General features: G+C 36.8%; 1 protein-coding gene across 3 annotated transcripts in view; it reads left to right on the forward strand.

Moving 5' to 3' along the window:
- Positions 1 to 21,335, forward strand: part of ANO5 (anoctamin 5) — a 98,685-nt gene extending 77,350 nt beyond the window's left edge. For all 3 annotated transcript variants that reach the window (XM_043875146.1, XM_043875165.1, XM_043875156.1), the window contains 6 exons: positions 1,002 to 1,099; positions 8,125 to 8,255; positions 10,402 to 10,607; positions 12,295 to 12,473; positions 14,664 to 14,769; positions 19,212 to 21,335. In XM_043875146.1, the coding sequence (XP_043731081.1) occupies positions 1,002 to 1,099; positions 8,125 to 8,255; positions 10,402 to 10,607; positions 12,295 to 12,473; positions 14,664 to 14,769; positions 19,212 to 19,439 (948 nt within the window). In that variant the 3' untranslated portion in view covers positions 19,440 to 21,335. The remainder of the gene's footprint in view (positions 1 to 1,001; positions 1,100 to 8,124; positions 8,256 to 10,401; positions 10,608 to 12,294; positions 12,474 to 14,663; positions 14,770 to 19,211) is intronic.
- The last annotated feature ends 3,299 nt before the right edge of the window (positions 21,336 to 24,634 follow it).

Raw genomic sequence — 24,634 nt, forward strand, 5'->3', positions numbered from 1 at the left:
TTTACGGCTTCAGTAACTCACTGTTAGTTCAGGACCTTTAGGTGTGCCCCATACTTACTCAAATTTTATCAAGTTTCAAGAAAAGTCTAAGATACTGACTGTCCATGGAGCATATTGGTCTTAGAATCCTGCTGATAGACTCTCCCGTTTGTTTGGGGAAAGAAAGTTATGTTGTACCTATTGTTTGATATAAAACATGAGCTATGAACTGGAATAAGTAAGTTCTATATTCCTGAAGGCTTCCAGCAAAGGATGAATGATAACTTCCTAGAGGTACAGCAGAAAATGCTCCCCATATGGGTATAGAATTAGACCAGCTCAGTGATTTCCAAATCTGGCTTGCTACCAGGTCACATGAAGAAAATAACAACTTCCAGCCCTAACACAGATAGAAAGATTCGGAATTTTCTAAGAATAAGGCCCAGAAACCTGTCTTTTTCTTTCTTTTTTTTTTTTTAAACATATTCCACAGCTAAATCTAATGCAACTAGATGGCTTCCCTTAGTAGCTCTGTTGGTAAAGAATATGCCTGCAATGCAGGAAACCCGGGTTTGATTCCTGGGTGGGGAAGATCCCCTGGAGAAGGAAATGGCAACCCACTTCAGTATTCTTGCCTGGAGAATCCCCATGGACAGAGGAGCCTGGCGGGCACAGTCCAACCCACTCCAGTATTCTTGCCTGGAGAATCCCATGGACAGAGGAGCCTGGCGGGCACAGTCCAACCCACTCCAGTATTCTTGCCTGGAGAATCCCCATGGACAGAGGAGCCTAGCGGGCACAGTCCATGGGGTCTCAAGAGTCGGACACGGCTTAGTGACTAAATCACCACCACCACCACTGTGATCATGCTCGAAACTTGGGACTAAATATCCCTTTGTATCATTTAATATCTGTTCCAATACAAATCTTCAGATTCTCACCTTCTGGTTTGAGTTTCCTTTTGTCGCAAAAGTCCATCTTTTCATCATTCACTTAATTTTTCTCCTTTTTCTTCCTGCTAGTGTGATCCTGCAGGCTGTCTAGTAGAACTGACAACCCAGTTGACCATTATAATGACTGGGAAACAGATCTTCGGAAACGTTAAAGAGGCCATTTATCCGTATGTATGACTTACAAGTTTTTGCTTTATTTAAGTAACCATGAGAGATTTCCTCTGAAAGAAGGTGAAATTCTTTGAGTATCATGGTGCCTTTGTTAGCTAACGTCTAAGTCAACAGCAATAACAACAAAAAATTCACTTTAAAAAAATATTTATTTATTTTAATTGGAGGATAATTATAATATTGTGGTGGTTTTTGCCATACATCGACATGAATCAGCCACGGGTGCACGTGTTTCCCCCCATCCTGAAATCCCCTCCCACCTCCCTTCCCACCCCATCCCTCTGGATTGTCCCAGAGCATTGGCTTTGAGTGCCCTGCTTCATGCATTGAATTTGCACTGGTCATCTGTTTTACATGGGGTAATATACATGTTCAATGCTATTCCACTTTTAATCAACAGTCAAATGTATATAAAGGTAATACAGATTTTTAAATATGCATCTCTGTTTGCTTGAGTGAAGTTTATTTCACTCAATATATTAATATTTCACTGGGAAATTAAATGTTATATGCTCTGTAAATTATTCTACAGTTGCATTTTATTTCTCAAAATTACTGGAAGTCAAACTCTTTGAAAATATCTGTGTGTCATGGACACATCTGTTACTGAACCAAAGTCGGGTCCACTTGCCTGCCCACAATAAAGTCAATCTACCCACACCAGATTGTGGTAAAGGAAAGTGCAGTGTTTATTGTTCAGCTCAGTTCAGTAGCTCAGTTGAGTCCGACTCTTCGCGACCCCATGAACTGCAGCATGCCAGGCCTCCCTGTCCATCACCAACTCCCGGAGTCCACCCAAACCCATGTCCATCAGGTTGGCGATGCCATCCAACCATCTCGTCCTCTGTCATCCCCTTCTCCTCCTGCCCTCAATCTTTCCCAGCATCAGGGTCATTTCAAATGAGTCAGCTCTTTGCATGAGGTGGCCAAAGTATTGGAGTTTCAGCTTCAACATCAGTCCTTCCGATGAACACCTAGGACTGATCTCCTTTAGGATGGACTGGTTAGACCTCCTTGCAGTCCAAAGGACTCTCAAGAGTCTTCTCCAACACCACAGTTCAAAAGCATCAATTCTTCAGTGCTCAGCTTTCTTTATAGTCCAACTCTCACATCCATACATGACTACTGGAAAAACCATAGCCTTTACTAGATGGACCTTTGTTGGCAAAGTAATGTCTCTGCTTTTTAATATGCTATCTAGGTTGGTCATAACTTTCCTTCCAAGGAGTAAACGACTTTTAATTTTGTGGCTGCAATCACCATCTGCAGTGATTTTGGAGCCCCCAAAAATAAAGTCAGCCACTGTTTCCCCATCTATTTCCCATGAAGTGATGGGACCGGATGCCATGATCTTAGTTTTCTGAATGTTGAGCTTTAAGCCAACTTTTTCACTCTCTTCTTTCACTTTCATCAAGAGGCTCTTTAGTTCTTCACTTTCTGCCATAAGGGTTGTGTCATCTGCATATCTGAAGTTTATTGTAATGTGCCATAAAATAGTCTGGGACAGCTAGTGCTGAAAAAGCCTGGACTCCCCGATGGGTTTCAGGAAAGCATTTTCAAAGTCCGGGTGACCTTGGGGGTGGTCATAGGATATGTGATCAGCTCGTGCACAGTTCTCTGATTGGTTGATGCTGACATAACAGGGCGATGTCACAGAGGTAAACATTATAAATCCTAAGGAGTCGTGGGGGTATATGCTTATGGTCATTAAGTAGTTAACATCTTCCATTTGGTGGAGGTTTTCATATCTGTGAAACAACTCAGGAAATGTCCCTCAGATAATATTATCTAATTCCTTCAAAGAGGAGCTAAAGCAGATGATATGGGGAGGAGTCTGTCCCAGGAAGGCCCCACAGGGTCCTGCTCAACTATACATCTAGGCACGAAAATCGGTTATGAATTAAATGCTGGCACATGAAGGGATCACTCTCTGTCCCCAAAGTATAGCAATAATGAATGCATTGTTTAAAAAAAAAAAAAAGAAAAAGAAGAAGAGAGAAAGCAAACCAAAATGACAGTTGTAAGATGAAAATTCCCATGGATAGAAAGAGAGAGAATTATAAGCCTGTAATATTGCAGGGCTCCGAGTTAGGAAATGACACTGTTGGGGTATTAACACCTATAGGATGAACTAGACTGGAAGTGGAGCATTTGAAACAGGGCACTAGTCAGTCTAATAGTACTTAAATCCAGGGGCTGGGTTTATTCTTACTCATGAAAGGTGATTGAAAGCACCCTCTCAACCTGCTCTCACCCACCCCAACAGTTTCCCAGTACTCCTGGGGTGCTATTTCATGTGCCAACAAAGGAAGAACATAGATGTTATCCTTTCAAACAGTATTTGATACACCACATCCCTAATATTGCCACAGAGAAATAATGCCAAACTAATGCCAAGTTGTTATTTTAAATCCTAGCTCTAGATTGAGAACCTGGAGGGAAGAATGGAGTTAAACCCCTAAACCAAACAGAAGAGGAAAATTAATATTTGCAGAGAGGAAAGGAGACAGACAGGGCAGTAGAAGAAAAGAGAAACAAGTAAATTTAAGCCTGCAAACCAAAATTTGAAAACTTAAATGAGATGTAACGCTACAAAGGTCGCTAACAAAATCAGTTCTTAGAAAGTAAACTTACTCCAGGTGGAAGATTCTGACAAAGTCTAATAGTATAGGAGGAGGTGATATTGTCAATAAAAAGGGTCAGGAAATACTTTAAATAAACATAGACATAAATGAAATAAGAACAAATGAATATCAAAAAGAATCAATTATTAATATATAAAAGTGAAAAATCACACTTTAAATAAAGAGTACAATACATGGGATCCATTACAGACTGGACACAATTGAAGAGTAAACTAGTGAATTGGAAAACAGTACTGAGAAATTCCCACATTGTGCAGTGGAACAGAGAGACAGTGAGGTTAAAAAAATTAAAGTGGCAGGGGGGCTATATAAAGTGGCTTCCACATTAATATCCTAGTAGTTTCAGGGGAAAAAATGAATGAATAGTGGAGGAAAAAATTCTTTGAATAGGTAATTGCTGAAAATTTTCTGAAATTAATAAAAATATGAGTTCCAGAAATGAAAATGAATCCAAAGTATGAAGCAAGATAAACTAAATTCATAATTGGATATGTTATGGTCAATCTATAGAACATCAGGGATAAAAGCATCTTAAAATCTTTCAGAAGAAAAAGGAATGCCACCTATATTCAACAGATTTCTTACCAATAACATTACATGCAAAAGTATTCTCAAGATTCTTAGTGAAAAAAAAGTTCACCTTAGATTTCTAGAAGCATTTTAATTATTACATAAAGTACAGGTGAAATAAAGGCATTTTTAGACATGAAAGAAAAATAAGAGTTTACGTTCATAGACCCTCACTGGAAGAACTACTGAAATAAGAAATGGAAGTATGGAATGGAAGAAACATTGTCAGTACAGCAGTTGATAGTTCAGAGAAATGCACTTTGATACAAATCTTCAAAATGTGGAAAATTTGTATGCTGAAAACCACAAATCCTGTTGAAAAAAATTATATCTGTTTGAGTGGAGAGGAATATTGTGTTGATGGATTGAAAGATTCAGCTTAGTAAAGATGCCAGTTATCCCCCAAATTAATAAATAGATCTGTTGCTCCAATCAAAATATCTGCAGGATTTTAGTAGATATAGTGAAGCATATGCTCAAATTTATATTGAAGACAAATTAACTAGAATGGTCAAAGCAAATTTGATAAAGAAGAATAAAGTTGGGGAAATTGACATTATTCAATATCTCTCAGTCATGTACAACTCTTTGTGACCCCATGGACTGTATCACTCCAGGCTTCACTGTCCATGGTTTTAAGACTTAACTATAAAACCATATTAATCAACTCAGGACTGGTGAAAGGATAGACATATAAACCAAATGGAACAGAGACTGAAGAAATAAATCCACACAAATATAGCTATTTTACTTTTTTTTTCATTTATTTTTAGCTATTTTACTTTTGACAAAGGTGCAGAAACAATTCATTAAAAACTGATTTTTTTCAATAGCTAGTGCTAGAACAATTGGGCATCCATATACAAAATAACAAAACTCCATGTACTCTGACTCTTCACTCAAAAATTAACTCAAAAGAATCATAGATGATATAACCATTTTTCTTTTTTGGAAAAAGCAGGGAAGTTATTACAGAATTCAAGATAATGGTTACTAAATAGGAAATTAAGAGGTTTGTAATTAGAATGGAGCACATAGATGTGCTTCTGTGATTCCTGAAAAAATTCTTCCTTGAATTGGATGGTCTCCTTTCCTTTGTGACTCCAGCTACATGCATACCCATCTTGTTGGTATTGTCTCAAAAATCTCAGGGATTCTCTTCCCTTTTTATCATTCCTTTTTTTCTTTGTATTTCAGTTTTGATATAAGCAGCATATAAGTGTTCCTTCTAATTAACACATTTGACACCATGCTTTTATATTGCTTATTAGTTAATTTTTTCCAGTTTGGAGAGTATAAATAGTATCTCATTTTGCTCTTATTTTGCATTTTCTTGATTAATAACATGAATAAGTCTTTTGACCATACAAATGAGATGCTGTTCATGTTCTTTAATCATTTTTCTCCTTGTCTGTTTATATTTTTTCTAACTGATTTGTAGGAATACTCTATAACTTTGGTTACTGTGTTTTTGTTTGCTTGCTTTTTGGTTATATGTGCTGCAAGTACCTTATCCCAGCACAACTTTTTCTAATAGTATCTTTAATCAGTTTCTCATGTTCAGTACTACAGACATTTTGGACCAGATAATTGTTTGGTATTGGAAGCTCCCTTTGCACTGTAAGATGTTTAGCAGCATCCTTGAACTCTACCTACTATATTCCAGTAGCCCACCTTCTCCCCAGTTGTGACAACCAGATGCTTCAAATAATGTCCCATGTGGGCTAAATCGCTTCCAGTCTGGAACCACTTCTGTAGATGGACAAAAGTCCATACTTTTAATATAGTGGAGTTTTTATCAACTCTTTCTTTAATGGTTTAGCATTTTTAAAGTCTTGTTCAATACATCCTTTCATACCTCAAGATCAAAAACCAATTCTCATGTACTTATATTTAAATATTTTTAATATTGTAGCATTACTATTGCCTTTCTCTTTTAAATTCTTAATATACTATGGAAGGGATTTTCATGTTTGCTATAAAAGGTCCAATTTCATTTCTTACACACATAACTTCATGTTGCCATTTATTGAAAGTCCCTTTTCCCCACTGTCTGTCATCTGCAACATTGTTTATGCCAAACAGCAAATGCAAGGTTATAATCGGCCTCCATTCTGTTCCAGAATTCGTCTATCCCTACGCCAGTACCACAGGGCCTCCCTCGGGGCTCAATGGTGACGAACCCCCCTGCAGTGCAGGAGCCGCAGGAGACACGGGTTCAATCCCTCGGTTGGGAAAATCCACCGGAGGAGGGCTTGGCAACCCACTCCCGGATTCTTGCCTGGAGAACCCCATAGACAGAGGACCTGGCGGGCCATAGTCCGTGGGGTCACAGAGAGTCAGACACCACTGAGTGACTTAGCGCCAGGCACACCAGTACTGCACTCCCTCCGTTAAGACAACTTTATCATTAACTCTTCATATGTGGTGGGGTCAGTTACTTATTTTTTATCTATGGAAACGTCTTCACTATCCTTTGTCTTTCATCTTTCTGCGTAAATTTTAGAAACATCTTGGCAGAATTCACATGGAAAAGTATTTTGGGTTTTGATTGGAATTATGCTTCAATTGTTTCAGTAAAAACACCTAACATTATATTATGCCAGGTCTTTTTATTCACAAACATATATTTTGGACATTAATGACTTTAAATATTTGAAGTTCAGCATATAGGTCTTCTAAATCTCTGATCAAATCCATTTCTAGATACTTTTAATTGCTATTGTAAATGGTACCTTTTAAAAATTATATTTTCTACTATGTTTTGTGAATGTATAGGAATGCAATATATTGATAAACTCTTATTATTTGTAATAATTTTTGTCTATATTCATTTGAGTTTTCTAGGCAAGCAGTCCATTCACATTACTGTTTGTCATCATAGATTTCTCTTTCATTTCCAGTTCTTTTGACTTTTTCTTTTTCATTTTATTGTTTGGCTAAGATCTCCATTAAAGTCTTGAATGTGATCATATACACTCTTATTTTTACCTTAATTCTAAAGGGAATTCTGCTAATTTTTCCCTACTAAGAATTATGTTTAGCCCAGGATTTTGGTAGATGCTTTTGGTCAAACTGAGGCAATTTTCTTCTTTTCCTTCTTTTCTATCATAAATAGGTTTTAATAGGTTGTTGAAATACATCAAATGCATTTTTCTGCATTACTCACCATGATTTTATAATTTTCTCCTTAAATGTGTTAATATGATCTCTTACATGGATTGAGTTTTTAATTTTGAAAAAGTCTTTTCTTAGGTAATCCAATATATCATGATATATTAAATTATATATATATTATGTATGTATTATGTATATATTTATATATAGAATTGAATTAGGTAATATCTTATGTAGGATTATTATATTTATTGTCATGTGTTAGATAAACTTCTGTATTCCCTTGTCATACATTTTCTCTTGTAACCCATTTCTCTTTCCCCCAAGTGCCTTAGTATCACAGCATCATTGAGGTTAGTGAACTAAATATGTAAAAACAGTCCTGTGGTGGCCTCTCCTCCATGTGCCCTTTAAAGAACTGTCTCTGAGTAAATACATTACCCTGCAGAGGCAGGGTTGTCTTCCTTTCTTAATCATCCAGATAAAGATCTTCTGTCCTTAGCAAATAGATGTGAACAGAACACTAGATTTTGACTTGGACTTTAGTTGCAGTCACGTCTTTCTCTACTTGTTCTGTGATCTAAACTTACTTGCCCTCCCTCACCTCCATTTTTTAGATCTAATACTCTGATTCTCTGACCCCTTTCTCTTAAATCCTATTTCATGTTTACTTTTATCACTTCCAACAGCTTGGTTCTGAATTGGTGGAGACGCCGAAAAGCCCGAACCAACTCTGAAAAGCTATACAGTCGATGGGAGCAGGATCATGACCTTGAAACTTTTGGTTCTCTTGGGTTATTCTATGAGTATTTGGAAACAGGTAATTTTCAACCTCTACCTTGAAACATGAAAGAAGCTGAGTAAAATAAGTGTTTTTCACCTCTTAATATTTTTCCTACCTTGCACATAGTAGGTGTTCAATAAATCATTGGATAGTGGATGAAAAGATTGGTGGCTAAATATGGAAAAAAATTGACTCAGTATTTCTATTTTCCCCAAATATAATGCAGGATGAAATTTAGTTTCAAAACAGCAATCTCAGATATTTTTCCTATCAATTTAATGTTAATATGATATATTCTGCTTTTTTTTTATGCTTTGGTGATTGCTCATAGAGGGAATACAATGAAAAACATTACTGGAGTCTGACATACAGTTAGTGTATATCCTTTTTTCAGGCTGAAAAGAATGAAGCTAAAAGTAGATATGCAAGGGAAAACCAAACTGGACATAAAAAACACATAAAATATTCTAGGATTGAAGAGAGGTTGGGATGAAATTTTAAGAGAGAGAACCCCAGGACTGATTGTGGAATCTACTTAGAGTGTTTCCTCTCAAATGACCTCTCTGCTGTTTTGGTGAAATTAAAGAGGACAGTTTTCCCAGCTTATTTTCATGGCCCATAAAAGTCATGGTAGAATAAATGAGATGATCTGAATTTGTTACTGTTTCTCCACTGAAATACGTACATATGATAGCTGAATTAAAATAGGTATATTTGGGCAAATAGGAAGATGTCTACAGTTATAAAACTAGACAGTCCTTGATTTGTGGACTCATAAGGCTGTAATTTTTAAATAATTGTGTATGTTTCAAGTGAATTTTTACATAAATGTGTCAGAGGTTATAACTGAAAGTAAAAGATGAAATCAGTGTTTCATAACAAGATTAATTATTGAGACCCAACTAAGAGTTAATTTATTCTTGTTGTTTTACATACTGTATCTCTAATCTTAAAACATTTACTGAACAGTCATTATTCACTGCATTTTATTTGAAAGAATACTGAAGCTTGGAAAAGTTATTTGCCATGGGCCACAGAGATTATAGGTAAAGATCTGAGATTTGAACCTAGAAATTCAAGCTGTTTCTGCATCACACTTCACCTTAATTTTCTGTTTCTTGGTTCAGTAGAGAAGTTAGGAAGGAGGCAGTTTGTTCTCTTGGATTAGTAGATGAAAAGACTGGTGCTAATGAGAAAGTATTATGAGAAATCTTGAAATCCAGAAACACTCAAGATCTATCTAAAAATAGAGGACTAGTGGAAGATTCCTTTTTCTTTTTTCCTATGGTGGAAAGTCATCTTTGTCTCATTGTTTTTTGGTTCTCTCCTGTGGGAAGTACAGTCTGCCAGCTACGTGGGTTCTTTTACCCCAAGCGCTGATGGAAACAAAAGGAGAAACATGGAGAAATAAGCCAGCTTATATCGGTGTGAAGCCTTAGTGAGGAAAGACAGTAAAACATACTCAGGAAGATGTCAAGTTAGTACAGAGGACCGGTACCTTAAAAAATACCTCATTCTAGGATATCTGTATTTCCTTTGCTCACATGCAACTTATATATATTTCTGATGTTTATATGGTTCATTTTCTGATTTATTCTCAAATGTCTTGTTTATACTACCTTCTCCTCTGTTAGCATCTTCAAATCTTAAATAATGCATTCATTCATAAGGCTTATAGTTGAGTACTTTTATATACTCAGAACATACAAATGAGTCAGTAATTATTTCTGATCTTAAAAAGTACATAGGTCAGTAAAATAGAAAGCTTGATTACCCCACAGATGTGCCAATACCAATATAAATACTAGACTAGAAGACCTAAACATAGGTCATAATAATAAAAGACTGTGTTTTAAAAAAAAAAAAAAAAAAGACTGTGTTTTATGAATAAGAAGACTATCTTATCTAACAAGAATAGATGCTTTTTTCAGACAAGCAGATCTTAAAAGAAACAGCAGGGATAGAACTGAGCTGTGCATGACTAATTTCTCCTTCCTGTTCTAGTAAGCAATAAGTCACTGTGCTTCCTCTAGGAAAGGGGAAGAAGGCAGCTGGAAGGAGGCCTGGAGGGTGTTGCTGGTGTAGATCCCTTCAAAATCAAGGAAGTGGCAGGAGTTAGGCTGACTATTCCCTTTTCCCCTCCACGATGATGAGTTTGTGAATTTGTCTTTTGTCCCCGCAGTTATCCAGTTTGGATTTGTTACATTATTTGTGGCCTCTTTTCCTTTGGCCCCTCTTCTCGCGCTCCTGAATAACATAATAGAGATTCGAGTGGATGCCTGGAAGCTTACGACTCAGTACAGGAGACCTGTAGCTGCGAAGGCTCATAGCATAGGTGTTTGGCAAGACATTCTTTACGGAATGGCTGTCCTTTCTGTTGCAACTAATGTAAGTAGACCTATTTCAGTGGAAACTGTACTTGATGATTTTTTTCTTGGGGGTAGGGAGATCATGTATAATGTTTAACTCAATATTTACATTGATTTCATCATGGTGACCTTCATAAAGACAAAACATCCCTAAACTTTTATGTGCTAAACAACACAGACAAATCTGTGACATGCAAACCCTTAGAAATACAAGGAAAATTGTAAAACATGCTTATTAAAATACCATCATAGCTATACCACCTGAGAAAGTAGACAGAAAATAAGTAACAGTATAAAGAATATAAGTAATATAATTAAAGCTTGATTATACATAAAGTTATGTAGTACAAATAGAATATACAACATTTACCTGTTATTTTTATGGAGCACTTATTAAAAATGGTCATAAAACTGAATTCCCAAAAGCTGAAATTTTACAATGCATATTCACATACAATATGGTATGAAAAATGAATTTGATAATAAGATAGCCAAAAAAGAAAATTTAGCCACTTAATATTCATGCTTCCAAGAAAGCTTATTGCACAAAGAAGAAATAAAATTGAAATTACAAGGAGAACTTAATTAAAATGAAAACTCATACGAATCTGCTAAAACCATATTTATAAAAAGTGTATACCAGTAAATGCTTGTATTATTGAAAAGAAGGAAAATATGAACTGAGCCTGTTATATGAAACTAAGAAAAAATGTAAAACTCATCAATAGAAAGTGGTAAGAAAGAAAGAATAAAGGTATAGGCAGAAATAATCACATTAGAAGACAAATAAAAGGTAATATAATTGCTAAATAAATCAAGAGTTGGTTCATTGAAAAGATAAACAAAATTCTGACAATCTCAAAAAAGAATTACAATGTACAGGTGAGAAAATTATAAAAATGCTATATATATATATTTATTCTAATACATTTTAAAATCTGTTTGAAATTGTCACTTTTTTAGAAAATAAAACTGCCAAAATGTGCTCAGTAAGTGATATAAAACATGAAATGTACCAGTAGCTATAGAAGCAATATAAATAAAATATTAATAAAAATATTAAACATTAATAAAATATTTAAAATTAATAAAAGATTAAAGTATTAAAAATCTATAACTAAAAATGTAGATGGCAGAGCAAAATGATTTTAAATTGACTCATCTTACCTAAAGGGAACATGACATTTACACTATTCCAGAGCTTAGGAAATGATGGGAAAAATACCATTCCTACAGAATCAAATACTGAAATTAATTGCACTGAACAATGGGAAATTTACCAGTACATGGTCTTCTGTTTCTCCATTCCTCATTCCCTATACACCCCCTGCCACACATACACAGAGTCTGTCCTATCTTATGAAATTGATCCAGGCAAGTAAAATTTGGTTAAAGAGAGTAAGAAATGTGAGAAATAGCTATGCAAGATGGAAAGAGACAGATACAGGTATGGTGTTTTTGGAAACAAACAATGAGGTTAAAATTTCAATGTAACTCTTTCTAGCTATGAAATCTTGTAATACTGATCATACACCATAAGTGAACTATTTCATGTTTTAGGTCAAAGACTCATATGTTAACATGATTGGTAATAGCATAGTAGTAATTTTGCATCCTTAAGGCACAAAGATCTGAACGATATGCAAATCAGACTTTGATAAAACTGCATTATTAGCTCATGATTTTCCTCTTGCTTTGTCTTTTAGGCTATTATTGTTGCATTTACATCGGACATGATTCCCCGTTTAGTTTATTACTATGCCTACTCAGTAAACGAAACTTGGCCTATGAGAGGATATGTCAATAACAGCCTGTCAGTATTCCTCATAGCCGATTTTCCAAACAACACTGTACCTTCGGAAAAACGAGACTACAACACTTGCAGGTTTTCTCTTGTTTTCATTTTGCTTTTTAAATGTATTTGTTAAGTTCTCTGTTTTCTTCATGTCTTAACAAAAATTTACTTGGGGCCATAAAAATCTTGGATAAAGTACATCAGTTCTAAAATCCATACATTGTATGGTTCTGATTTGAAAAAAGTAGAATACTCAAAAGTAATAGAATACTATGGGTAAAGATAATGTCGATTTTTAATTGTTTCTTATTTTCTAAATTTATTGGAAAAATTTTCTCCAGCAAATGTCCCCTTGATTCAAGCTTTAATGTCTATAGATCACACAGCATGGTCATATTATATGTGCATTCAATCTACTTGAATTTAACTATGTGTCCTCAAACAGAGAGGAAGAGAGAAAGAACAATATAGTTGGTCCATTAGCCATCCCATCTGAAAGGTTTCTTCAATGTAGGGAGTGTGAAATTGGATTTGTAAACCTGTTCTTTTCACACTCTGTGTCTCATGAACTGTGAGGATCTTTTTGCTTTAGGATTTAAAGATCATTTATACATATACACACACATATATGTGTATATGTGTGTGTGTGTGTATATATATGTGTGTATATGTATGTATACACACACACATATATGTGGTACATCAAAGCTTTTAAACTTAAACCAACTGCTTCATCTGGGATTCCAATAAAAACAGCAATATCTGTTTTTGTCTACCTGCAACACAGGTAGACAAAAATGTTTTTATATTCCATATTTTTTATTTGTTTTTGGCTGCCCACGGGCTTTCTCCAATTGCAAGTGGGACTTAGTCTCTAGCTGTGGTGGGCTTCTCATTGCAGTGGCTTCTCTTGTTGCAGAGCATGGGCTCTAGGCGCGCTAGCTCAGTAGTTTTGGCACACAGGCTTAGCCTCCATGGGACATGGTATCCTCCCACACCAGGCATAGAATCTGTGTCCCCATTGATGAGGCAGACTCCCAACCACTGGACCACCAGGGAAGTCCTATTCCATATTTATATAGAGAAGAATCATAACAAGTGTCAGATTTCTTGATGCCATCACTTCCTAGCTGGACAGAATCTTTGAAGAACATCAATATCTAGACACATTATAGAAAAAAAATGAACTCACAAATTGAATACCAGGGAAACCCCCGAAGGATAATAAGTAACACAAAAACAATGCCGCGTCATGTAAACCAAAAGAAAACAGAGTTTCAAGCAAATGAGAATGGTTGACAGTGTCAAGTTCTGTTCTTCACAGACATAAAATAAGATGTGAATTAAAATGTTCCTTCAATTTAATGACCAGAGACGGTTGGTGTCAGTGGAGTGACGGTAGAAGTAAGTTGTTAAGGAATAAGAAGAAAGGGAATGGAATGAAAAGAGCATATTTAGCTAACTCCTGAGAAACTTGTGTTCATGGCAAGAGAGAAGTTTCACTTGTGTCTCCTGCTACATCTATACTATACATTAGTAACATACGGCTTTGATTGTTATCTGTATAGGAAAGATAAATGTTTGGTAATAGCAGTTATTTTCCTTTGACTTGACTTTTGTGGTCAACTAAAAGGGTCAACTAAAAGGGACACTTACTCCTTGGAAGGAAAGTTATGACCCAGGTAGACAGCATATTAAAAAGCAGAGACATTACTTTGCCAACAAAGGTCCATCTAGTCAAGGCTATGGTTTTTCCAGTGGTCATGTATGGATGTGAGAGTTGGACTGTGAAGAAAGCTGAGTGCCGAAAAATTGATGCTTTTGAACTGTGGTGTTGGAGAAGACTCTTGAGAGTCCCTTGGACTGCAAGGAGATCCAACCAGTCCATCCTAAAGGAGATCAGTCCTAGGTGTTCATTGGAAGAACTGATGTTGAAGCTGAAACTCCAATACTTTGGCCACCTCATGTGAAGAATTGACTCATTCGAAAAGACCCTGATGCTGGGAAATATTGAAGGCAGGACGAGAAGGGGACTACAGAGGATGAGATGGCGGGATGGCATCACTGACTCGATGGACATGAGTTTGAGTAAACTCCGGGAGTTGGTGATGGACAGGGAGGCCTGGCGTGCTGCGATTCATGGGGTCGCGAAGAGTTGGACACGACTGAGCAACTGAACTGAACTGAAGAGGGTCTCTTAAAAGAAACAATATGAATTTATGCTAGGTCTCTTTGTTTGAAGTTGTAGCTTATTTTTTGCATTGACTTCCATTTTTTCAGATACAGAGATTACAGAAATCCTCCTGACAGTGAGGACAAATATGTTCATAATATTCAGTTCTGGCACGTCCTTGCTGCCAAGATGACCTTCATCATAATCATGGAGGTAAGCTTCTCTTAACTTTCATGCCAGTAAATCTCTTTTCACCCTTCAGGCATATATTTCTAAGAGTATCTGTTGAGCAGAAAATTAGCATTATCTCAGTAGAGTATTTTGAAGGAAGTATTTGTTATCATAAAAAGTAAGTTAAGAATAGTTTAAGTACAGCAGATTGCCTGTTATTCCTTGCTATTGTTTAAGATACCAAGGTCACAGAAAAGAAAAATTAAGACCTCTTCCCTTGAGGTCAGAGGACCCACCAATTTTACTGACTATTATGTACCAGTTCCAGAGGCTATAATAATAGCTTTCTACGTTCAGCCTTATTATTCACCCTTGACAAATAAATCTGACAGTCAGCAAAATTAAGTAGTTGGTTTAAAGATAGTCAGCTAATATTAAAGCTGAGTTTCAATGCCAGATGTCTCACTGCCAAACCTCCACTCTTCCCACTATATTACATTTCCTTCCTTGTAGAATAGCTAGTATAATTATGGATATAAGACAAGAGAACCAATACAGAGAGGGTGTTTGACCAAGGTTTAAACCCGAGGGGCACAAATCATGAGACATTAATGCCTATAAGGAAGAGATAAATAAATGTAGGGCTTCCATGGTGGCTCAGTGGTAAAGAACCTGCTTGCAAATGCAGGAGATACAGGTTCAATCCATGGGTTGTGAAGATCCTTGGAGGAAGTAAGTAACAACCCGAGTAGAAGTAGGGGCAACCCATGGAGTAAGGGGTCTGGCAGGCTTCAGCCCATGAGTCACAGAAGAGGTGGACACGACTTAGCGACTAAACAACTAAGAAATATAAGGCACTTATTCACTTGATTGTTGGTGGTGGTGTTCAGTTGCTAAGTTGTGTCTGACTCTTTGCGACTCTTTGCCATCCCCATGGATGGCAGCACAACAGGCTTCCCTGTCTTTCACTATCTTCTGGAGTTTGCTCAAACACATGTCCATCAAGTTGGTGACGCCAGGAAACCATTTCATCCTCTGTTGTCACCTTCTCCTCCTACCCTCAATCTTTCCCAGCATCAGGGTCTTTTCAAATGAGTCAGCTCTTCGCATCAGGTGGCCAAAGTACTGGAGCTTCAGTTTCGGTATCAGTCCTTCCAACTAATATTCAGGATTGATTTCCTTTAGGATTGACTGGTTTGATCTCCTTGCACTCTCAAGAGTCTTCTCCCAACACCACAATTCGGAGGCATCATTCTGCGATGCTCAGCCTTCTTAATGGTCCAGCTCTCGTATCAGTGCATGACTACTGGAAGTATCATCGCTTTGACTAATGGGACTTTTGTTGGCAAAGTGATGTCTCTGCTTTTTAATATGCTGTCTAGGTTTGTCACAGCTTTTCTTCCAAGGAGCAAGTGTCTTTTAATTTCCTGGCTGGAATCACCATCCACAGTGATTTTGAAGCCCAGTCTGTCACTGTTTCCACTGTCCTCCCCCCCATCTCTTTGCCATGAAGTAATAGGACTGGATGCCATTATCTTAGTGTTTTTTGAAAGTTAAGTTTTAAGCCAGCTTTTTCACTCTCCTCTTGCACCTTAATCAAGAGGTTCTTTAGTTCCTCTTTGCTTTCCTTCATTAGGGTGGTGTCATCTGCATATCTAAGGTTATCTCCTGGCTCTTGATTCCAGCTTGTGAGTCATCCAGTCTAGCATTTTCCATGATATACTCTGCATAGAAATTAAATAAGCAGGGTGACAATATATATACAGCCTTGATGTTTCCCTTTTCCAATTTTGAACCAGTGCATTTTCCCATGTCTGTTTCTAATGGTTGCTATTTGACCTGCATACAGGTTTCTCAGGAGGCAGGTAAGGTGGTCTGCTATTCCCATCTCTTTAGAAATTGTTCACAGTCTGTTGTGATCTGCACAGTCAAAGGCTTTAACATAGTCAATGAAACAGAAGTAGATGTTTTTCTGGAATTCTCTTGCATGTGGATGTTGGCAATTTGCTCTTGGTTCCTCTGCCTTTTCTAAATCCAACTTAAACATCTGGAAGTTCTTGGTTAACATCCCGTTGAAGCCTAGCTTAAAGGATTTTGTGTATTACCTTACTAAAGTGTAAAATGAGTGCAGTTGTGTGGTAGTTTGAACAGTCTTTGGTGTTGCCCTTCTTTGGAATTGGAGTGAAAACTGACCTTTTCCAGTCTTGTGGCCACTGCTGAGTTTTCCAAATTTGCTGGCATATTGAGCGTAGCACTTTAACAGCATCACCTTTTAGGGTTTGAAATAGCTCAGCTAGAATTCCATCACTTCCGCTAGTTTGTTCATAGTAATGCTTCCTAAGTCCTGCTTGATTTCACGCTCCAGGATGTCTGGCTGCAGGTGTTCTCAGTTCACGTACTGCGGAAGCCTAGCTTGAAGGATTTTGAGCATTAGTAAAGGCCAATAATAGGCCAGATAAGTCTAAGGCAAGAAAACGCAAGTTCCAATCAGTTTTTGTTTAATTTTGTTTTTATCGAGGTTATGTATATAATTTAAATCTCTTCCCCCCTCAGTTCTTTATGAATTTGTCACTTTCATTCCCACATTTTCCATCAGTGTTTTAGATCACCTTTCAGCCTGGTAAATTACAAAAAGAATTCTTTTGAATTTTTGTTTTTGTTTATTTATGATTTTCACTACAGGTTCTGATTCACCATCATTCTGGGAGTTTAGCTTCTCTTATATTAAATACGGTATTTTCTGCAATCTATGTTTTTCCCATTCTCAGATTACTATTTAGATGAAGCACACCTTTTATTAATTTTCTGATGAAAATGGGCAATTTTTGAGAACTTGAATACTAAAATTGCTTCTTTTTCTCATAGATGGTTAATTGGTATAGTATTCAAGGGTGGAAGTCATTTTCCCTGAAAAATTTTGAATCAACTTTATTTAGGTATTCCTGAAATTTTAAGGCATTGCTCTATTTTCTGTCAGCTTCCAGTGTTGCTATAAAGATACAATACCATTCTAATTTTCCAGTCTTTGTTTATAATCTGTGTATATGTCAATAAACTTTGAGGATTCTCTCACTAGACCTTCTTTCATGAAACTTCACCAGATAGTCATGTGATATTGTCCAATATTCATTGTTTTGGACACTCACTAAACTCCTTGGATCTGCAAATGTTATTACCCTTTAAGTTGAGAAAATTTGCTTGTATTATTTCTTTGATAATTTCCTTCTTTTCTCTGTCCTATCTTTCTGAGACTTTTCTTGTTCAGATGTTAACAACTGTTTTGAAATTCTAATTATCACTTATTTTCTCTCTTATAAATAGTCCAGTTTGTGTCTTTGTCTTATTATGCTACTGTTCTCTCATTCCCATAATTCTCTCTATATCCTCTTAGATATCCTAAATGGGCAATAGATCCTATTTGTCCATTTCCATCTTACTCTTCCACATTAGAGTCTTCCTTATGCATTTGGTTGTTCTTGGCAATCTGCTCGTATTTAAGAGCGAAGCAGTGATACCTGATCATGAACTTTGTGTGCATACAGGAGGAAGATCATCTGGGTGGGTTTCACTGTAGGCTGAAAAAGGCACCTTTTCATTTGAGACCTACAAAATTTTTATATCTATAATTGTAATTTCTCTGATTAGGTATATTTTCTAGAGGAAAAAAAAAAATCATTCAACCTCCTGCTTGTTGAGCTATTTCGTGGCTGTGTTGAGAGCCAAGAAGGGAAGGGAGAGATCTCGTGATTCAGAATGCTGAACTTCACTGAGTTGTCCTATTTTCAGTATGATGCCACATCTTCATCTTCTGCCGTCTCTGCTGTCTCTGAGTGCACAGCTTTCTGTTTTAATTTCTGCAGAAAATAAAGCACTCAGTTGCTGCCGGGCGGGGGTTGGAGAGAAGTAATACCCGAATTGCGGATGAGAGAGAGGTTCTGAAAATTCATCTGCCCCTTATACAGATTTTTAAATAATCCTCTTATTTTTAACTCCACCCACACTATGACTTCACAGTCCTTAGCATCATCTTTTCTGAACTTTTTTGATGATTCAAGACGAAATTGGCTTTTGTCTTGGTCTCTACCATCACGGTATCATCAATTACAAATTTAAGTGCCAGCTTTCTTCGCTCTCCAGTCTGTTTTCAGTTTCCTCCCTTTTTTTGTTTCTTTGTGAACAATACAATTTATTAATTTCTTTACAAATATTTGATTAGGTTTTCAGGAGAAAGCATAGATGAGTATATTCAACAACCAAGTTCAACTGGAATCTCTGTAATTACATATTTTAGTATATATTTATTTATTTGCTTAATGTTGGTTTTATAGGAAAGTTCCAAGACCAAGGACTAAATCTTCCTGCTTTTCCTTCTATCTACTGTGTCAAGCACAGTTTATTGAATGAATGAAATGATTTGTAAGAACATTTTGCTGAACATTTGATAGCTAAACAGTGTCTCTGATTTTCTTTTATGTTTCCTCTAGCATGTTGTGTTTTTAATTAAATTTTTCTTGGCCTGGATGATCCCTGATGTTCCAAAAGATGTTCTGGCAAGAATCAAGCGAGAAAAGTTAATGACTGTCAAGATTCTCCATGACTTTGAACTTAACAAACTAAAAGAGAACTTGAGGTTGAGTTCTGCTTCTTCTGATTTTGACAGGCATTTCGCTATCAAGGAAAGCAAAGCAAATCTGGCTGCATCAACAACCTAATTAACACAGCGAGCACCGGTTGGTTGCCTGTCTGGCTTCACAGTTTATCTGGATTTGGAGCCAGAAGCCAGAAGCCATGTGTCTTTTACCCTTTCTTCTTCTTCTTCTTCTTTTTTTTTTTTTTAACTCAGAGTTTTTGTACACTTTTATGGAGGCCTTTGTACAGCTTCATGGAGGTTGGAAGAACAGCTGTCTGCTTCACTGGCTACCCTTCCTAGATATTGTTTCTGGGATTCTATAAATGATTGTTAAATGTATGTTTGAAATCAGAATATTGGAAAATCATGGGATGTTGCAGTTTGGAATTAAACACTGGACGTGGGCTCTCCTATCACCTTCCAGTGAAGGTGCACATTTTCATGGTCTTCTTTCTTTGGGGTTGTGTTATATCTCTACCCTATCAGAGAAAGTATTGGGACAAAAGGAATAGAAGTGAAGAGGTCTACTGAGCCATATATGTGTGTGTGTATATATATATATCTCCTGCCATTTTAGACTATGCAGATGAAAAACCAAAATCAGATAAGATAGGAAAACTTACATATTAAAAATACTAGAACGATATCATGGCAGAGCTTTGTTCTGAAATCATCCTGAATAAGGTAAACTTCCATCAGAATTCCAGATAGTCCTTCCAGGTGAACACAAAATTGATTTTTCAAGAGACTGAACATTTGGGTTTCAGCCAAGGACTAATAACTCAGTTCTTTAAATGTAACACTTTGGTAGCAGTGGTTTTAAGAATTGTCTTATCTGGGAAACAGCATTAAGAAGGTGTTAAATTGTTTCAGGTCTTTAAGTAAATGAAAGATATAGTGAAGTGATTATGTCTTCTTAGTAGTTTAAGAATGCAAGACAATGTATATTGATTAACTTACTGAATTCAGTCTAAAAAAATTGCTGAAATATTTTTAAAAACCATTTTTCTTCCACAATGCCTATTTTGCATCATGAAGCAAATCTGAGCATTAACTATTCCTGTAAGTTAGGTACAAGTCGTTTATGAAATTTTATCTCATTGGTTAAAGCAATCTCAAGTCTTTTAATGAGTTTACAACTTTTTCTATTGATGCACTGCTGTACAATGCTCAGCACCTTGTTCCTATGCCTTTGACCCACAATATGTGGTGGTACTATTGATTTGATGATGTAACATCTCAGATGTGAGCTTCTTTTAGACAGATTGTTAGTTTAACATCAGTCACAGAGTTAACACCAAATGTGGACCAACCAAGTAAGAATACAGTGATGGATTTGACAGCTAAGTAAAAAAAAAAGTATGTTTCTTGAATTACTTCTTCAATGCTTTAGCCTATGACACAGGTACTCCAGTTCTTGTTCTTCTTTCTCTTTAGTATTTTTAACACTACAGAGAGATGTTTAATTATACAACATTTGAATCTCTAGTTTCAAATTACACTTCAGTTTCAAAAGAATAGTGTTCTGTAATTGCACACAAAACAAGAAACCATTTAAGATTATTTTCAAAGTAGTATTTCATTACTTGATTTAAATAGTTTTTATTAAGTTTCCAATATTAAGTATATGAGAGGTAATATTAACTAATGATCAATATTAAGCATTTAGAACTGAGGATTATGAATTTTATAAAACCATGAGATGGTTACCCCAATATTGGCAGTAATTGGTCACCCAGTAGGTAGATTTTATGAATATTTTTGCATAATTTTAAATGTTCTCCTTAATGAAGAATGATTTCACTTGTGGAAGAGATGTACTTTCCTGCTTGAGAGAACCAGTTAGTGATACTATGAAATTAGCCACAAATGCAGTATCTCTGTCAAATCAAACTCTGTTATTGCAGTGTTGTACATTTTGTACAGCTCATATTGCTTCCTTCCTGGGTGCTAATAAAAATAAGGAAGAGCATGGAAATTGGTTTCTTGTATATAAGCTTTAATTATTATGGCTGAAGAGTGTTTGCAGAGCTAGGTTGTAAGATAAAGACAAATTTAATTCACAAGGTTATCTGTAACACTGCAATCTGAAACAAACTCAAGTGTTGAGTTTCTAGGATGTACAGAGAAACTAGCAAGGGAGGAAGTAGTTTTTAAGGTAAGTAAACAGTTCCTATGAGGTAGATATTTTCCTTTTAAAATGCTTTGTACTCACCTTCTAGTTCTCTACCAAGAAATTTCTCACATTTTAAAAGGAAATACAAGTATTGGTCACTTTCCTAAAAAATAAACAAAATCTGAAGCCAAAAAATAAACAAAATCTGATGGCAAGTTGGTTCAGATAGATTTGTCTTATCTCGAGTTGCAACAGGGGAGTTGGTCCTCCTCTCGAGCTGCGAGGGGAAACTCGGGGTTCCTCTTGAGTTGCAGCAAGGAAGTCAGGGTTCCTCTCAAGATGCAGTAGGAAATTAGGGGTTCCTCTCGAATTAAAAGATGCTTACTCCTTGGAAGGAAAGTTACGACCAACCTAGATAGCATATTAAAAAGCAGAGACATTACTTTGCCAACAAAGGTCTGTCTAGTCAAGGCTATGGTTTTTCCAGTGGTCATGTATGGATGTGAGAATTGGACTATAAAGAAAGCTGAGCACTGAAGAATTGATGTTTTTGAACTGTGGTGTTGGAGAAGACTCTTGAGAGTCCCTTAGACTGCAAGGAGATCCAACTGGTCCATCCTAGAGGAGATCAGTCCTGGGTGTTCATTGGAAGGACTGATGCTGAAGCTGAAACTCCAGTACTTTGAACACCTCATGAGAAGAGTTGACTCATTGGTAAAGACCCTGATGCTGGGAAGGATTGGGGGCAGGAGGAGAAGGGGACGACAGAGGATGAGATGGCGGGAAGGCATCACTGACTCAATGGACATGAGTTTGAGTGGACTCCGGGAGTTGGTGATAGACAGGGAGGCCTGGCGTGCTGCTATTCATGGGGTCGCAAAGAGTCGGACATGACTGAGCGACTGAACTGAACTTGAGTTGTGACAGGGAGCTCAGGATTCCTCTCGAGTTGCAACGGGGAACTTGGGATTCAACTCATGTCACCGCAGGGGAATCGGGCCTCATCTAGAGTGGAGGCGGGGAACTCGGGGTTCTTCTCCAGTTGCGGCGGGCAACTCGGCATTCCTCTCGAGTTGCCATGAAGCTCTGGGGGTTCCTCTTAAGGTGCAAAATGGTAGTCCTCATCTTGAGTTGAGGTGAGGAACTCGGGTTTCCTCTCAATTTGCCACAAAGGACGCATTAGTTATTGTGAGAGGGCTGAACTGAGCCTCTGAATTGAGCCTCTACCAAATGCAGGTTGATTTTTATCAGCATGGCAGATGTTTTTATCATTCACTCACACCCATAGCTGTTGTTTTTTTTTTCATAAATGTTCCAGAAATCATTTGAAATTTTATTCAAAATAACATTAAGTACAAAAAAAAAGTCCTTCAAATGTCATCTCAAATCCTTGCCTTCATCAGTTTTTCTTTGCACAAAAGAAGTAGAATCCACTTCAAAACATTACTTTTACATGAACCCATCAAGAAGGGGGGGGGGCTTAAGAAATGGAATGCTCTCTTATTTTTGCTATATTTTGTGATCCCTTGACTTTAACAGTTTTCTTTTAACTAAGCCATCAAGCAAGTTATCAAGGAAAAGAAAAAGGAAAGAAGATAAACAGGAGGCTAAGATGAAGAAGGACCTAAGAGTTCTTTCCTTATGAAGAGTTCTTTTCTTATGAAACTTTGTGTATCTCTGTGGGGAGAGAGGTGTTGGCAGGTGCATGGTGCAGCTGTGTGTCTTTCCTAAGCCATCTAATGAGGGTGAGAGAAAAGTCAAAGAAGTTTCAAGTTAAAAGCTCTTATGTGTCAAAATAACACTTTTGATTCCAAAGTGACTTTGTAGTGTCAGGTACCCTGTGTAGCCCTGGGATCTCTGTTGATTTACTCCAATTGTGGGTAAGGAATTTGTACTACTGATTCAGAAGGTGAATCTGTTGTTGTGAAAGAACCTCTCTAATAGTTGTTTTTAGTTAGTGATAGTTATTATGTTTCCCTGGTAGCTCAATCAGTAAAGAATCTGCAATACAGGAGACCCAGGTTCAATCCCTGGGTTGGGAAGATCCCTTGGAGAAGGAAATGACAACCCACTCCAGTATTCTTGCCTAAGAAAGCCCATGGATAGAGAAGCCTGGTGAGCTAGTCAATGGGGTCTCAAAAGAGTCTGACACAACTGAATGAATAAACCACCAAAATTATTTTGTGATCAAAGAGTATCATTAAGGAAAATAGCATTGTGAGATGTACCATTGGCCAGGCTTAAAGCAGCCTGCTCCCATGAATCACTATTATTTTTTTCTAGATATTTAACCTCCCTAATTTGTGTGTGATAATTCAGTCACATAAGTTATTCCAGGATTATGTGAAAATTCAGAAGAATATTAAAAACGATAGTGTGTTTCAACGTGTATGAGATACCTGCTTCCATTCCCCCAAAACTGACTAGGTATGACTTTCCTATGAATGATTCATGATGTTAACCAAGAAAACAAGTGCTTTCTTTTCTTCTCTCTCTCTCTCTTTTATTTATTATTATTTTTTTTTTTTTGCAAAGAGGGTGGTATGAGGTACACAGGAAAATTTGCTCTTATGTTGTCTACTCAGTTGCTCAGTCATGTCTGACTCTTCACAACGACCTGGACTGTGGACTGCTAGGCTCCTCTGTCCATGGGATTCTCTAGGCAAGAATACTGAAGTGGGTTGCTATTTCCTACTCCAGGGGATCTTCCCAACCCAGGGATTGAACTCGTGTCTCATGTCACCTGCATGACAGGTTCATTATCACTAGCGTTACCTGTGAAACCCATATACATAAATTTCATTCATCACAAGAGATTCAGTAGAAGGAAATGGCAACCCACCCCAGTATTCTTGCCTAGAGAACAGAGGAGCCTGGTGGGCTGCTGTCCATAGGGTCGCACAGAGTTGGACACAACTGAAGTGATTTAGCAGCAGCAAGAGATTCAAATAGGCATGATGAATAAAGTAATACTTAATTTTAAGCTCCATTTTGACAAACTCAATTTATTCTTATAGTAAAATATTGATAATAATTTTTTTCTGAATTTGAGCATCCTAAGAGGATTTTAAGTCATTTTTGGTTGTCTAGAAACATTAAAATGCATTATATGGAACATGTTTAATTCACAAAATTGCAAGTTTGTCACATTTAGCAATGCA

This window comes from Cervus elaphus, chromosome 2 (assembly GCF_910594005.1).
Source record: "Cervus elaphus chromosome 2, mCerEla1.1, whole genome shotgun sequence".
NCBI lineage: Eukaryota > Metazoa > Chordata > Mammalia > Artiodactyla > Cervidae > Cervus > Cervus elaphus.